At 41.4% G+C, this 15660-nt stretch overlaps 1 protein-coding gene across 1 annotated transcript; it reads left to right on the top strand.

Moving 5' to 3' along the window:
- The first annotated feature begins 795 nt into the window (after positions 1–795).
- ipo9 (importin 9) lies at positions 796–15488 on the top strand. Its single transcript, XM_017408959.3, has 24 exons — positions 796–1117; positions 3144–3205; positions 3378–3464; positions 3830–4031; positions 4920–5008; positions 5256–5342; positions 5612–5731; positions 5978–6078; positions 6301–6359; positions 6445–6596; positions 6689–6787; positions 8489–8595; positions 8709–8848; positions 9511–9673; positions 9902–10128; positions 10364–10512; positions 10782–10910; positions 11035–11310; positions 11409–11575; positions 12311–12444; positions 12532–12651; positions 13800–13913; positions 13992–14068; positions 14704–15488. Exons 1-24 carry the CDS (start codon positions 958–960, stop codon positions 14812–14814), a joined length of 3132 nt encoding a protein of 1043 aa, XP_017264448.1. The 5' UTR covers positions 796–957; the 3' UTR covers positions 14815–15488.
- The last annotated feature ends 172 nt before the right edge of the window (positions 15489–15660 follow it).

Raw genomic sequence — 15660 nt, 5'->3', positions numbered from 1 at the left:
CATTATAAAAAAGGGTGGTTTTTTTGGCCACATATTGCACATTTTACCCTAATTCCACTTAGTTAAGACAAATGCAGAATACATTAGTTGTCTTGGCTGGAGCCACGACTGTTTTATGGTCCTATAAATATGGAAAATATGTATTTATAAGTTATTAAAGCTGTATTTCACCATGCACGTACAGCTGAAAAAAGATTTAAAGGATTTTAAGGTTTGGGGCTGAAGTTACTACATTTATCATTTTCTGGGTGTAATCTAAGAAGGCATTTTAAAAACTTTTTTTCTGTTTAGGTTAGAAAAGACATTGTATACTCGTAATGTCATAAAGAGTGGTTAAAAAAAACCGCAAATAAGAAACAATTTCTTAAAAATATAGTAATAGTTATTTTGCCTTTAAAATAAATATTTGTAAGCAAATTGTGAACTGCCAGCCATAAAAAGAGTCAAAGTGTCTAAAAATAGGTCAACAGTGGTGACCTCCACAGAAGAAAAGTTTTAATTTATTGTCAGGTATTTATGCTCAGATTTGTTGAAAGTATGCAGATAAGTAATTTGTTTACATTCAGTGCGTACCTGCATTTCAGAGCTGTTTATCGGTATATCTGTAAAACTAACTCTTTCAAACTGCATCATCTCATAACCCTTTTTATGTTTGATTTTATAGTTTGTAATGAGTGGCTTTAAATGGTCAATTATTCCTCGAAAGTCTACACCCACCGATCCGCTAGAGGGCGACAGAGTTGAACGTAAAATAATAATAAAAACCCACTTGGGCCGACCCGGACGACTGAGCGTGCTTCCTCCAGCGAAGCCCCGCCTCCGCCGCTCCATATGCATTGGCGCGCTTCACCGCTCAGTCCGTGGTCGTGGTCCTCTGCTCCTCCCCGGCCGGAGAGAATTCGCTGTTAGCGGGCTGCGAGACGAGAAAGCCCAGCGGCGGCGGCGGCAGCAGCAGACATGAGCGCAGCGGGCGACGCTCGGGCCGGTTCGGCCGCCGGACCCGTCCAGCAGGGACTGAAAGAGGCGCTGATTGAGACGCTAACCGCCATCCTCTCCCCGGTTCAAGAAGTGCGCGCTGCCGCAGAGGAGCAGATCAAAGTGCTGGAAGTGACTGAGGGTGAGTGGGAGCCAGGTTCTCTGGATTCTGGAGGCTACAGCGATGGGCTGCCGGCGATAAGCGTCCCGGTGGTGTCGCATTATCACGGCGGAGAGCTGCTTTGTGGTCGAGGATGAGACCGTGCGTGAACTCGGCTAAAAGCCGTAACGTTAGCGGAACTTCACCCAGTCCCCGCAGCTAACGTTTGGCCATATTCTCCAAACTTACACACGTACAAATCAGCTTATAAATAATGTTGCCCCGTCTCGGGCTTGCCGATGTTTCTGTTGCCGTAAAGGTGACAGGACCGAGCCGACCCGAAGAGCTAGCGGTGTCTAGCGTAATCATTAGCCGCCACCTAGCTTGTAAGTTATTTGCAGCACATGTGTGGAGCGAAACCCCCGGCCTCAAGCAACAGGGTGTACTCCAGTCTGTCGACTAAAATAAATATAATAAAAAAAACGCAAATATGTTGCTAATTGTGTTTAGGTGAAGAAAAAAAAACTCGCGTGTTTGTTTAACGCGTAAAGAAGCGGTTTTAGCCACTCTGACAGTTTCTTGGGCTCGTGCTCATACAATGTCGCTTGGCAACGGTCGCTGGGACTAACGGCTGTTTTCGCTCATATTGACCTCATACACCGTGTCGAAACGACTCCCAAAGAGTCTCGCATTAACGCTACTTTTGCAGCAATTCGTAATAATTCAGTCCGCAGTCGCTATGGCAACCACCGAGGCTCACTTGACAGATTTTTTTTCCCGCGAAGCCCTCGTCGTCTCCTCCCGCTGATCCCGCCGGTCATTCTGCCAGCTTTCCCGCATCATCAGGAATGAACGCCAGAAAGGGGGGAAGACGAGAGGACTATTTAACCCCCCCCCCTCAAAAAAGGTCAATCTCTTAGTTGTCTGGCTTCAGCTGCAACCAGTTTTTGAATGTTGATAAATCAAGATTCAAATAAGACGCTTAAAAATAGAAGCAGAGGAACCCAGCTTGGCAGTATTAATTGCAAATTGAAATCAAACACAAAACATGTGATCCTAAACCATATGCTGGTACACACTCAATGTAAACAAAGCACCTTCATCTGCATCCTCTGCTCAACAAATCTGAGCGTAAATGCATCAAAAACTGTCAAGACACCAGGATCCCAAACGGCTCCTCCATGGATGCTGTTATTGTTGACATTTTCAGTAATTTAATCTGCTTCTGTATGTACACAAACACTCGTGATAGTTAACCAATTTTGCTTGCAAATGTTTAATTTAAGAATGCATTAACAACCGGTATGAGAAAATAATTGTGCAGACTTTTTTTCTTACTTCATTTTTTATTTTTTGACCGGTTTTTGTGACGTTGCAAAGAGTACCTTTAAGGTGGAACAATAAAAAGTAGCCAAGCTGTTGTTTTTGCAATTAAAACAACATATTTTATGACTCAGTAAGTTTCATCTGTGCGCTGTGGTATAATATGTCATGTTTGCTAACTGGAAGCACCTCATCTTTATCAGCTTAACACCAATTTGTTTTTCTTCAATTAAATTGATCAACTTAGCAGCCATTTTCTGGCATGCTGACGGTCTAAAAACAAAGCAGACCCGTTGTTTCGTTTCAGCACATGGTTAAAATGCAGCTGTAGTTCATGCTCTCCACGAGGCTTTTCATTGTGCCCGAGTTCTCATCCCGAGGCTTAATTGTGCACGCTGTCCGTCCACCGCTCGTGCAAGCGTCGCAGCGAGGCCGGCCCTTTCCGCTGGCCCCTCTCTAAGGCAGGACTGTCAGCACTAACATTGTCTTCTGGCGCCTGATGTCACTCTTAGTAAAAACCCAGTCAGAGGTTGATGCTGATCCCGAATGCCAGGGTTAAATCAGTCCGTTTGCTTCGAGCATTGTTCTTTTGCCTTTTAATCAAATTGTATTAATGCCGTCCCTGATTAGGCTCAAAAGCATACTGCAACATCATGCTCCAGCTGATTGTTTCTTGTTTGCGTGTCGTCTGTGTTGTATTTACTGTATTTAAACCAGTTTTTATGTCGTTCCTTCCATATTACAGAGTTTGGTGTTCATCTGGCAGAACTCACAGTTGACCCTCAGGGAGCACTCGCCATCCGTCAGGTGAGCAAAAGAATAAATAAAAAGATATCTTTAAGTTGCAGAGAGTTCATTCCTCATGTGTGAATCCCAAATTCAGGTCCTGTTGACAATTATCTGCGTGTTAGCTTCTCTTCCTCTGACTCTGAGTAATTCAGGTGCAGTTTAACCAACATCTGGTTGTCTGTCTTTGCAGCTGGCGTCGGTCATCCTGAAACAGTATGTGGAGACTCACTGGTGCTCCCAGTCAGAGAAGTTCAGGCCTCCTGAAACCACAGATCAGGTAAAACGATTCTCCCTGGATGCCGCTGCTGAACAGATCCTCCCTCTTCACTTCATCCGCAGTTGATGGATAATGATGCCGCTGACAACACTGTGACTTAAATCCTTTATTTCAACAATCAGACTTTTAATAGTTCTTTATGATTGTAGTTAAAGGTTGGTTATGCTGATTTATTCCTGTTTAAAACCTGAATCTGCCTGAAACAATTCTAATTGGCTCTTCCTGATCAAATTAGTTTAGACTGGGATGAAGCTGTAAAACCATACATGTAGGTCAGGATCATTCCATGTTTTGCCTTTTAAAGATTTATTAAAAACTGTAGATCTGGAGCCGCCTCTCGTCAAACTTGTGCTGTTTCCCTCCAGGCCAAAGCTGCCATCAGGGAGCTGCTGCCTAATGGTTTGCGGGAGTCGATCAGCAAAGTTCGCTCCAGTGTCGCCTACGCTGTGTCGGCCATTGCTCACTGGGACTGGCCTGAGGCGTGGCCTCAGCTCTTCACGCTCCTGATGGAGATGCTGGTCAGTGGAGACATTAATGCCGTGCACGGCGCCATGAGGGTCCTCACAGGTAGGTGAAACCGACACATGCTGTAGATCATCACACAGGGAAAGTTGATCCAGATTTCCATTTTCTTTTATTCTGTAGTGATTCAAGACAAGAATAAAAAACAAACACTTCAGATCTGACTGAGACTAAAGTGAATTTCACTGATTTAACTCAGATTTATTGTGTAGTACTCTGTTCAGTACAACTAGTATTTGCTCAGCCTGAAACAGTACTTGTGTAATATTGTATTTTTACAGTGAGCTGTTATTATTTACTACATAACTAACAGAAGAATGTTCCTGCTGTTTCCACTCAGGGATTTAAAGTTGAGCTTAAAAACGAGTCCTCTTTTAATCCTGTTTTTTGTTCCGTCTTCCAACTAAGTAACACATTTAAGGTTTCGTTTAAAAAGTACAGAAACGGAACAAAAAAGGCTATAAACCAGTTTCAGTTTGGTTGCTGCTAGTTTTTATTTTGTAGATGTTACCTGATGTGTTGGTTTACCACTCAGTGTTTCTGGTGCACGTAGGTCACTTCCTGTTAGTTTTCGAGCGTTTGGGGTTTGCTTTGAATCTCCCAAGCTGTGTTAAAACAGGAACTGTTTATCTCATAAAGCAAGCAGTAAACAGCGATTTAGTTAGTGTAGCCAAAATGCAGCAGTATAGCTTGTCAAAGGGGGAAAAATTCTTTAAACCCAGTAATGATCTGTATGTCTTTAGTTTCAGGAATGCAGGCAGAGATTTCAGTCTGGATTTATGACATGAAGGCCGTTTCTCTGAGCATCGTTGTTTGATGAGTCGATTGCCTTGAGTGCACTAATCAAAGCTGCATGCAGTACTGCTGTGGATTTTAAGTTTTACTGCCCTGTGTTGTAAATATCTTTCTAGTTAGACATCTGTTTTTCCTCAGAGTTTACTCGAGAGGTGACCGACACACAGATGCCGCTGGTGGCTCCAGTCATCTTACCTGAGATGTACAAGATCTTTACCATGGCAGAGGTACTGCAGCAATGAGCCAATCAGATTGATCCAATTTATTCCCCTGTAAAGGCTACACTGCTTGATTTTTCTTTGTCTCAAAAGGAAGCTTTGTTCACTTGGAGCATAAAACCAAGACTGAAAGTTTCTGGTTGTTTCCTCTCGAATAAAAATATTTGAAGGATTTCATACGTTGTTGTGTACACAGACTTGAAAGCCGTCTGTCACTGATGGCATTTAATCCCTCGTGTTTCTCAATCATTTGCAGGTTTACAGTATTCGTACCCGCTCCAGAGCAGTGGAGATTTTCACCACTTGTGCCAACCTCATCTGTGATATCGAAGAGCTTGAAAAGGTGAAGCGAACAAGAGATAATTGTCTCTCTGCTCTCTGATTCAATAACAAAACACTAATAAAAAGCACTAATGTTTTGATGTTTGGTGCTGACTTATTTTTTTATTTTGTATTTATTGTATTTTAATATAATGGAACTGTTCAGCTTTTGGGAAAAATGTGAAAAGTTATGTTGTGTTGCTGAATCTTTAAATAAGTGTGTCAGCAGTATAGATCATATCTTGTTTTTATATGTTAATAATTCTAAAATCTGTGTGTGTGTGTGTGTAGGGTGCGGCCAAAGCGTTGATCTTCCCGGTGGTGCAGCAGTTCACAGAAGCCTTCGTTCAGGCTCTGCAGATGCCTGATGGGCCTTCATCGGACAGTGGCCTCAAGATGGAAGTCCTCAAGGTGAGACAGAGGCTTTACCAACCTAAGAGTCTTCCTTCAGGAAATTGCCCAGAGAGAAATTTGAATGTCCCAAATCATGAATAGATGTTAATTACACGTTTAAATTTGAGGCTACGATTTATACGCCTTTTTGCCTGCATGCACTGTTTTATTATTTCTAATTTGTTCGTTTTGGTTTTGTATTTTCCTCTTCATTATTACACTTTGAAGGTTTAAATTTGTGTTTCCTGTTCTGTTTTCCCACAGGCAGTTACAGCATTAGTGAAGAACTTCCCGAAGCCCATGGTGTCTTCTATGCAGCAAATATTACCCATCGTATGGAATACTCTGACTGAAAGCGCAGCTTTATATCCTTCACAAATATTGGCTGTGTATTAAATTGCATTCGTTGCTTTTTGTTTTGTCTTTTAAGAGCAGCCTCTCCAACCACTTATCCACATTATTGCACACTGCAGCATTGCTGTGTGGATGTAGTGACATCTGGGAAAGAAAATAACTCAAATAACCCAACTGAAAGATGAAAAGGATGAATGTTTTTTGACTATAATATTCCTTAGCTTGTTGTTTACTTATGTAAGGACAGAAGTCAACTACACGGAAGAAGTGGATGATCCTGTAGATTCAGACGGTGAGCAGAATTTACTTCGTCTCATCCGATTCTTTCCTTTTCTGTCTGTTGCAGCATTCTCACTGGTGTTGATTTATTTTTGTAGGTGAAGTCTTGGGTTTCGAAAACCTGGTGTTCAGCATCTTCGAGTTCGTCCACACGCTGCTGGAGAACAACAAGTTTAAGACCACGGTGAAAAAGGCTCTGCCTGAACTCATCTACTACATCATCCTCTACATGCAGATCACTGAAGACCAGGTGAGGAATGACTGAAACGAACACACACGCAGGTGGAGACATGACTGCAAAACGCCGGACCCCGTTTGATCGTTTGTGTGTTGTCTAATAAGATCAAGGTGTGGACGGCAAACCCTCAGCAGTTTGTAGAAGACGAGGACGACGACACGTTCTCCTACTCTGTCAGGATCTCCGCTCAGGACCTGCTGCTGGTGAGGTTAAAGCAAAACATTACAAAGTTAAATGAATATACAGCAGATATATTCTGAGTTATTAGTGTTTTGGAACAGGGGAAAAGGTTTTCTTGTCGTATTTTATGGTTTCTGTCCTGTGGAGTTTTCCCCACTCACAGAAAAACCTGGGTCCTCAAGATTTATTTTTTAGACCTGAATCCTAGTTATTAAAAATACCACGTGTGATTTAAAGGACCATTGTGCACAAATTAGCGGCATCTTTAAATTAAAATGTCTTAATTTAGGTTTATTTATTTTTCACGTAAATGTTGAGACCTTCCTAAACCAGAGGAACGGGATGTGTAGATACTGGAGGTTATGCATTAGGAAATGTGTGGATATGCATAAAATAGCATAATTTTGCTTTAGTTTACAAAGTAATTTTTCTAATTCTGACTGTATTTTTTACATAAAATAGTAAAAACATATGCTTTTTTATTTGCAGAATAAGCTTATCTTTGTTTGGTCGTTGTTTACATTTAAGTCTGGAGAAACAATCATGACTGTCGTTTTCCCTCCATAGAGCCTTTAAAGACGTTTCAGTCAGCTGTTAAACAGTACTGCTTCAGTCTTTGGACAGAAGTAGATAAATCTGTTTCTGTGCAGTGATGTTAAATGCAGGGGTGGAAATTAAATTTTTTTTACCAGCCACTCAAAAATTTTACCAGCCACTATTTTATGTTGTGACAAAAGTTATTTCATATGATGATGATGATGATCGAGGTGGGTGGAAGCAGTTGTGGTGCAACTGCAAATTGCAAAAGTTACCAGGGGGGAACCAAATATTTCAGCAGTCTGAAATAATCGGTTCCCCCTCCAAAACATGGGACAAAAATAATTTACCAACAAGTCTTTAACTGTGTTTATTCCTCTCATCATGGACAACAAGTCCTGTGAATTTGGAGACATTTGTTCTTTTTTTGCAAAAGTTACCAGGGGGGAACCAAATATTTCAGCCGTCTGAAATGATCGTTTCCCCCTCCAAAACATGGGACAAAAATAATTTACCAAAAAGTCCTTAACTGTGTTTATTCTTCTGTATCTGTGTCTATCAGATTATTATGATATTATTAGCACATTTAATTCCTAAAAGAATTATGTTTTTTTTTTTTTTTTTTTTAATGAGAAATATTTGCCCCAACAATTCTGTTAATAGACAAGTCATTATTTATTTTAATTTTTAATTTTTTTTTGTCCACAAATTGTCTACATTGTCCATAACGGAGTCTGTCTGTCTGTCTATCACGCTAGCAGAACAGTGGGTTAACTTCGCCAAAACAAGTTGTTTGACCTTTCACGTTCTCCGTAGTTCCCTTGCAGCGCGAGCACAGCGCGGCGGTTACGAGCGTTGAACATGAACGCGCGGTTTTTGCCGCGTATGCGGCACAGAGACGAACCGTATTTGATGGGGGAACGCGGCTCGACGTAACAGCAGCAACTCGAGCACATTGCTGCTATATGTCAAGAGGACAAATAACACCTTTTCTGTTCAAATTGCCAACCCGCCACAGTGGCGTGTGTGTTGATCAAATTCACCCGCCACTTCAAATATTTACCCGCATTTGGCCTGTGGTGGGTGCTAATTTCCACCCCTGGTTAAATGTTTGAACTTTATTGTGGTTTGATAGTAAAACTCTGTCAGCCTGTTCCTCTGTGTGTGATCGCTGGCTCTCGTCGCAGGCCGTGGCCGCGGAGTTTCAGAATGAGAGCGCGGCGGCGCTGGCAGCAGCAGCAACCAGACACCTCCAGGAGGCAGAGCAGGCTAAAAACACTGGAAATGAGCACTGGTGAGCAAACGCTCCACAGAGATCTGGCTCTGAGCATTTTAAAATAATTAGTTTTTCTGTCTGTCGTGAAGTGACAATGCACACTTCATGGTCTTTTTTTTTTAATGAACCAGGTGGAAGATTCACGAGGCCTGCATGTTGGCTCTGGGCTCAGTAAAAACCATCATCACAGAAAACGTGAAGAACGGTCGGATCCAGTTTGACATGCATGGCTTTCTTGCCGGTGTCATTCTTGCTGATCTCAACCTGGCAGGTGAGATTCAAACGAGTCACCGCGGGTCACGTGTCTGACTCTCAGGTCGGCAGGGAAATGCAAAGCTGAAACTCCACAACATGCCTTAAACTTTTCTTCTGGAAAAGATTATTGAAACAGATTTATATCGTTTCAGTATCAGTCTCATCAGTCTACTGAATCTGAGGGTGGAATATTTGAAGTTTTATAATGGAGTGGTTGTCATCTAAGAAACAAAAATAGTGTAACTTTTTAATTCATTTTCACATCACCATATAGTAAACTGCTTCTTTTTCTCTCTTCTGCTCTTTTTATGAGTTGCCACTGTGGACATCTGCCTCTGTTTCACTCTAATAATGATTTGCATATTTGTGTTGGCAAAGTGTTTACACTGAATATCGTTCCTGTTTATCCAGGCCACCTACGCTGGCTTGTAGCCGTTTGGAGCTTGTTTATCATATTTCCCATTTAATCAGACCAAAAAATTAAGTTCTAACTAAAATATTATCCATAATTACAAAATGCTTTAACCTTTAGTGCTTATAGCTGTCATAGTTAATTTTTGCTAAGATATTTTTTTTCATTTTAATATATTCTTGATTAACAGACTCTTCAGTGTTGTTGTTTTGTGTTTTCTCTCTTCCTAACAGTCTTGTTTATCATATTTATTTGTTCTTTCCCAGCTGCGTCTCCGTTCCTCCTCGGCCGAGCTCTGTGGGCCGCCAGTCGCTTCACGGCAGCCATGTCTCCTGAGCTCATCCAGCAGTTTCTCCAGGCCACTGTCAGCGGCCTCCACGAGAGCCAGCCGCCGTCCGTCCGCATCTCTGCGGTCAGGGCCATCTGGGGGTGATCTGGATTTTGTTTCCTATGTCATAACTTGGACTTACAATTTTTGTTTTGATGACAGAGTCAAAGGTGCAAAACTAACATCAGCTTTTAACTAAAAGTGCTCTTTTCTAACTCGCGCTGCACATTTTGTAATAGATTTTAGGATCTCTGATCGATTACGATGAGGTAAAAATCTCCGCTGAATACTTCTGTTAATAGATTTCTTCTACTTGTTTGGTTTTACAGGTACTGTGATCAGTTGAAGCTGTCGGAGAGCACGCATGTTCTTCAACCCTTCCTCCCCAGCATCTTAGAGGGACTGATCCAGCTTGCTGCCCAGTTCAGCTCAGAGGTGCTGACGCTCGTCATGGAGACGCTGTGCATCGTCTGCACCGTCGACTCGGCCTTCACCACCAGCGCTGAGAATAAGATCTGCCCCCTCACTATCGCCATTTTCCTTAAATATAACAATGGTAATAACACAGCTCTTCTTCTTCTTTGTCATACTTTTTGTTGTATTCTCACTTCAGTGCCCTTTGTTTTGTAGGTACTAGGCTTAAATTTTCTATTTTTTCCTCTAATATTAGCAATATTAAATAGACATGAAAATATAATTTCCTTACTTCTTCCCCTAAATCTTTCCAGAAGGAGGCGGATGTTTCAGGTAAAAACACACATTTGATCGTCTTTTCTCCGGCTCCTCTGCAGATCCTGTGGTGGCCTCTCTGGCTCAGGACATCTTCAAGGAGCTGGCGCAGATCGAAGGCTGCCAGGGCCCAATGCAGATGCGTCTCATACCCACATTGGTCAGCATCATGCAGGCTCCACCTGACAAGATCCCCACTGGACTCTGTGCCGTAAGTCAGAGGCGTCAGCGAGAAACTCCTCTCGTGCCACGGTCACAACTAACATTTTCTAACTTCTCACACAAGACAAAATCTTGATACAAAAGTCAGAAAAATTGTTTCAGAAGTACCAAGATCACCAAACACACAAAAACCATGAGCAAAGCAAACAACACGCAACTGTCTTTTTAGGACAAAATTCAAATTGTAACTTCTCGATTGTGCTGAGATGAATGTTTAATGATTTACTACATTTTGTCTCTCTGTGGTGCTCGGTCCAGACATCCATAGACATCCTGACCACAGTGGTCCGAAACACTAAACCCCCTCTGTCAGAGATGCTTGTGTGTCAGGCATTTCCTGTGGTGGCACAGTGCACCTTACGCACTGATGACAACACAATCATGCAGGTAAGCATCCAGACATGAGCACAATCATTCTGTCAGAAAACATTCTTGTAAATTTATTTGCATTGGGGCTGAGAAATGATACCGCAGGTGGTTTTCCTTACTCTGACGTTTTGTCCTTGCCAAGAATGGGGGCGAGTGTCTGCGGGCGTACGTCTCTGTGGCCCTCGAGCAGATTGCCCAGTGGAGGGACGAGCAGGGCAACAGCGGACTGTGGTACGTCATGCAGGTGGTGAACCAGCTGCTGGACCCCCGGACCTCTGAGTTCACAGCTGCCTTCGTGGGCCGGTTGGTGTCCACCCTGATCTCTCGAGCGGGAACGGAGCTCGGGGAACAGCTGGACCAGATCCTTCGAGCGATTCTGAGCAAAATGCAACAAGCCGAGACCCTGAGCGTCATGCAAGTATGGAGGAAAGAATGTAATGCGTGCTGTGTGAAATTATCAGACGTTTTCTACTTCCAGCACCTCACCGTCTCTCCTCTCTTTCTTATCCTGTGTAGTCTCTGATCATGGTCTTTGCCCACCTGGTTCACTCTCAGCTGGATCCTCTGCTGGAGTTTCTGTGCAGTTTGCCGGGCCCAACGGGGAAGCCTGCCCTGGAGTTCGTCATGACAGAATGGATGAGCAGGCAGCATCTTTTCTACGGACAGTACGAGGGTAAAGTCAGGTCAGGCAACGTACTGATGAAAACCTTTTCTTACATATAACAGTTTCACAGCATTAATCAGTAATAACACATACAGGAACTCTGAGTTTGACCTCCAGCCAAAGGTGGCCTAAAAGCCACCATTAAAACAGCTAATGCTAGCTTCTCACAGTGGTGCCCAGAGAGAACCCCGTACCACAGCAGTTTAGACCGTTTTAACTTGGTGATTAATGCTTTTTAACTGAGCCCAGAGGTCTGAAACTACAGCGAAAGTTTCTCAAATAAAAATATGAATCAGAATTAGTAAATGTCTGCTCTAACTTTTAATTCTTTTATCTGTTATAGATGTGTTTTATTCATTTTAAAATGAACGAATTAGGCTTATTTGTTTAAATGATGTGCACAGATGTTTCTTTTGAATCTCTCTGGGTTAAGAAGTTCAGAGATTACTTATTAATATCTCTAACACTAAAATCTACAGTTTTAATTTTTTGAATATTTCCCTTCATCCTGTTGCATCACATATTCATATTCAGTATTTATAACGTCTTGTGATCAAAATCAAGAATCGACACTGCTGGTGTCACTGTTCATGTCTGAGCAAAGATGCAGCTTTAAAAATTCTCCTTTTTTAAAAAACAAACAAACAAATTAATTGATGAACTCTTGAGCTAAAACAGTGACTTTGTGTGTATAAATACAGTGCATACAGTAATATTGTATTATTGAACAAACTTTTTACTTTTACCTCTGCAGTACTGTTGCGTTGTGTAAGCTACTGCAACATGGTATCAACACTGACGACAAACGTCTTCAAGACATCATGGTGAAGGGAGAGGAAATTTACAACCCAGATGAAGGCATCCGCACACGCGCCAAATCTGCCAAGAGTAAGACTCAATGATCAAAACATGGTTTCATTTTATTGTTTTCTTCAGCAAACGTTTAGATTTTGAATCTGTTTTTGCGCTGAACAGACCCGGAGCGCTGGACCAACATCCCGTTGCTGGTGAAGATCTTTAAACTGATCATCAACGAGCTGTCGACTGTGGTGGAAGCCAACGCCAGCAGAGGAAACGCAGCAGACTGGAGCCAAGGTGTGCATACAGATTTTTAGTGTTTTCACCATTTAAAGGTCTGCTTGTTTCCGGGGACATAAACAAGTTCTTTATTTACTCAACATGTTTGTTTTGTAACATTTACCTGGTCATGTCTGCGCCGAGGAACACATCTTTGTTTGTTTGAGATAAGAGAAACGAGCTGGCTCACATCTGGTGTGGTGGGTAACATTACATGAACCTCCTGGACCCTCTAAAGAGCTGTGACTGCAGTTTGCCATCCAGACCTGGTGGTCTGTGTCCATGCACCTTGGGAGATTTGATAACAGGAATGAAAACAGCAGGCAGTGCAAGCCATTACAGCCATCATTTATTTAGCTTTTTCCCTGCATTTTTCTATTAATAACCACCGTTTTGTATTGATAATTGCTGCCTCAACAGCAGCTGGTGTTCTGAACAGATGTGTTTATGAATACAGGTCTCAGTTTATTTTTCTAACCCTGTTTACAGTAATGTTTATTAGTCTCATTCACACAATGGTTGCTGTCTGAAACACTGTTCACAAAGACCCGGCTGCTGTTTACAGCAGCGTTTATGAATGACAGCTGGTGAGATCAACACATGAGGCGGCTGATATCATCTGTGGAAGGACCCGACTCCGTCCTGTGATTCTTCCCACAGGTTCAGATAAACTCAGAAACTGGTGTGAGAAAAGATCCTTCAGTGACTTCATGTTGTGTAAACAGGTTCTGGCTGTTAACTGGCTGTTAGTTGGGGAAAATATCGGCTCATCTGATAGATAGACTTGTTAATCTAAGTGTTTTTAAAGGTTATGTCAACTCTTATAGTTTTTCCTTTCTATTAGTTCTCATTTTTCCTTTAAGCATTTTGTTCTGTGGTAGTCCCCACAGTTTTGAACCAAAGCAACTAAAACAAAATTTGAAGCTTGGTGATAAGAATTCTGTCAGGACTGTGATCCTTTTTTCTGCCAAACCTCTCAGGAATCCGTCCTAAAGAGTCTCTTTAAATATCGAACGAGAGAAACCTGTTTCAAATCAGCTGTGAAGGTTGCTATATTTTATTTTATTTTTTTTAAATGGCTCATTGTATTTTCTTTAAAACAAAGATGGAGATAGCAGCCTTTTTTTTTTTTTTTTTTTTTAACCACCCATTTGTGTTTCTCTCAGATTCCAGCGGGATGTGGGACGACCAGGAGGAGGAAGAGGGTGACGATGATGATGATGAGGACGAAGGGCTGGCAGGGCAGCTGCTCTCTGATCTCATTGCCTCTAACAAATATGGTAATAGTCTCTTATCTTATTGTTATAAATTTGACAACAGTTTACATCTTTCTTAGTGGTTCACATTTTCTTTTATAGGTGATGATTATTATGAAGATGATGATGAGGATGATCCAGATGCCTTGAAGGACCCCATATATCAGATCGATCTACAGGTAAATGCTGTAAACGTTTGATTTGATATTATTTCAGATTTAACAATCAGTGAGAAAACGACGTTTGTGCAATTTCATTTTATTTAGGGTGACTAAAAGGCAAATTGGAAAAAGATGCTTTGGGGTTAAAGCTGCTTTGAAGCCAAAGTCCCAAAAAGTAGAAATCTAAAAAATACCAAGTTGTGCTGAATTTACTGATGAATTAAACAGTTTGCATCAGATTTCTTCTGTGTGATTAAATACAAACCTAAAACAACTTTTTCTCAAGCAATATCAGATGTTATTTGCATTTTTGTAATAATAATAATAAACTTTAAATCACAATTCTGTTTTTAAAAAAAAAAATGCTTTTCTATGAAGTTTTTCTCAAATTAAACAAGATTTGTTATTTCCAATTCTTCTGACTTTATATGTTTTTACTTTAAAGGATCAAAATGCTTGTAATATTCTGAGCTTTTAGATTAAATTTGATGTTTTACTGCAGTTAAAACCAGAGTTTTATTGTAAAATAGGGAAAATTAACTCAAACTACAGACTGTAAAAGAGCTTTGACATGTAGGATGAGGTTTTTTTTTTTTTTTTTTTCATGCTTTTTCTTTTTTAAGCCGCTGATATTATACCTGTCTCCTCCTCAGGCTTACCTGACGGATTTTTTAACCCAGTTTGCCCAGCAGCCATGTTACAGCATGTTCTCGGGCCACCTCAACAACGCCGAGAGACAAACCCTGCAGTCTATAGGCTTGTAGCCCCGCTGGCGGTCACTTCAGTACGTCATCTTCCATCAACGTCCCTCTGTGACTCTGTCTCTCACGATGAATTAAAAACAAAGAAAAGGACAGAGGAGAGGCAACGAGGTGGGAAGAGACTCATGCACTTACCCTTGACCTCCCTGTTTCTCCATAATGGAATGAAGGACATTGCAGATGTGAGGTTTTTGAAGAGGGATGGAGACTATTCGGGTCTCTAAATGGAGGAGGTCAAAGGTCTCCGTATTTTGGAATAACTTCAACTCGGATGAGAGATGGAAAGCTCTTCACTAAGAGGGACAGGAATCGTGACACATGGGTGGACTGCGTTGCCGTTCAGCTAGTCACTTTCATGGTTTTTTTTGTATAAACGGACTGAAATGTAACGCGAGACAAAGCTTCCAAGAAACTTTACATCGTTTGAAGGAAAAAAACAAATATGTTTTTGAGAGGAAGAATCATTGGTGGCCTTATATTCCAGAAATCTCCGACTGTTTCTGACAGGGTATTAAAAAAGGAAAAGCTCTTAGACCAGCCGTCATATCCCGGGGTATGGTGTCTTTGGGAATTCACACTGTTGCCATGGTGATTCAAAGCCTTGTCATTTCCTTGTACCTATCACAATTTAGATGGAAACAGTTTCTAAATAAAAGTCCCAGAAGGACATTTCCATATTTTTCTCTGCAGTCTTTATTAATATCTGAAAGTAATAAAAAAAATGCTATTAAAACTGGAGGGGAAATTACTGTTCATTTTCCTGCAAGTAGACTGTCTCTCAAACATCTTTTGTGGATAGGTTTACTGAAGGTTTATTAAAGAACTGGTATAAACCTTTTGAAACTTAAC

The sequence above is a fragment of the Kryptolebias marmoratus genome, linkage group LG4 (genome assembly GCF_001649575.2).
Source record: "Kryptolebias marmoratus isolate JLee-2015 linkage group LG4, ASM164957v2, whole genome shotgun sequence".
NCBI classification, from domain to species: Eukaryota; Metazoa; Chordata; class Actinopteri; order Cyprinodontiformes; family Rivulidae; genus Kryptolebias; species Kryptolebias marmoratus.
Note: the sequence above shows the minus strand (reverse complement) of the source record. Positions and strands in the feature narration are given on the sequence as shown.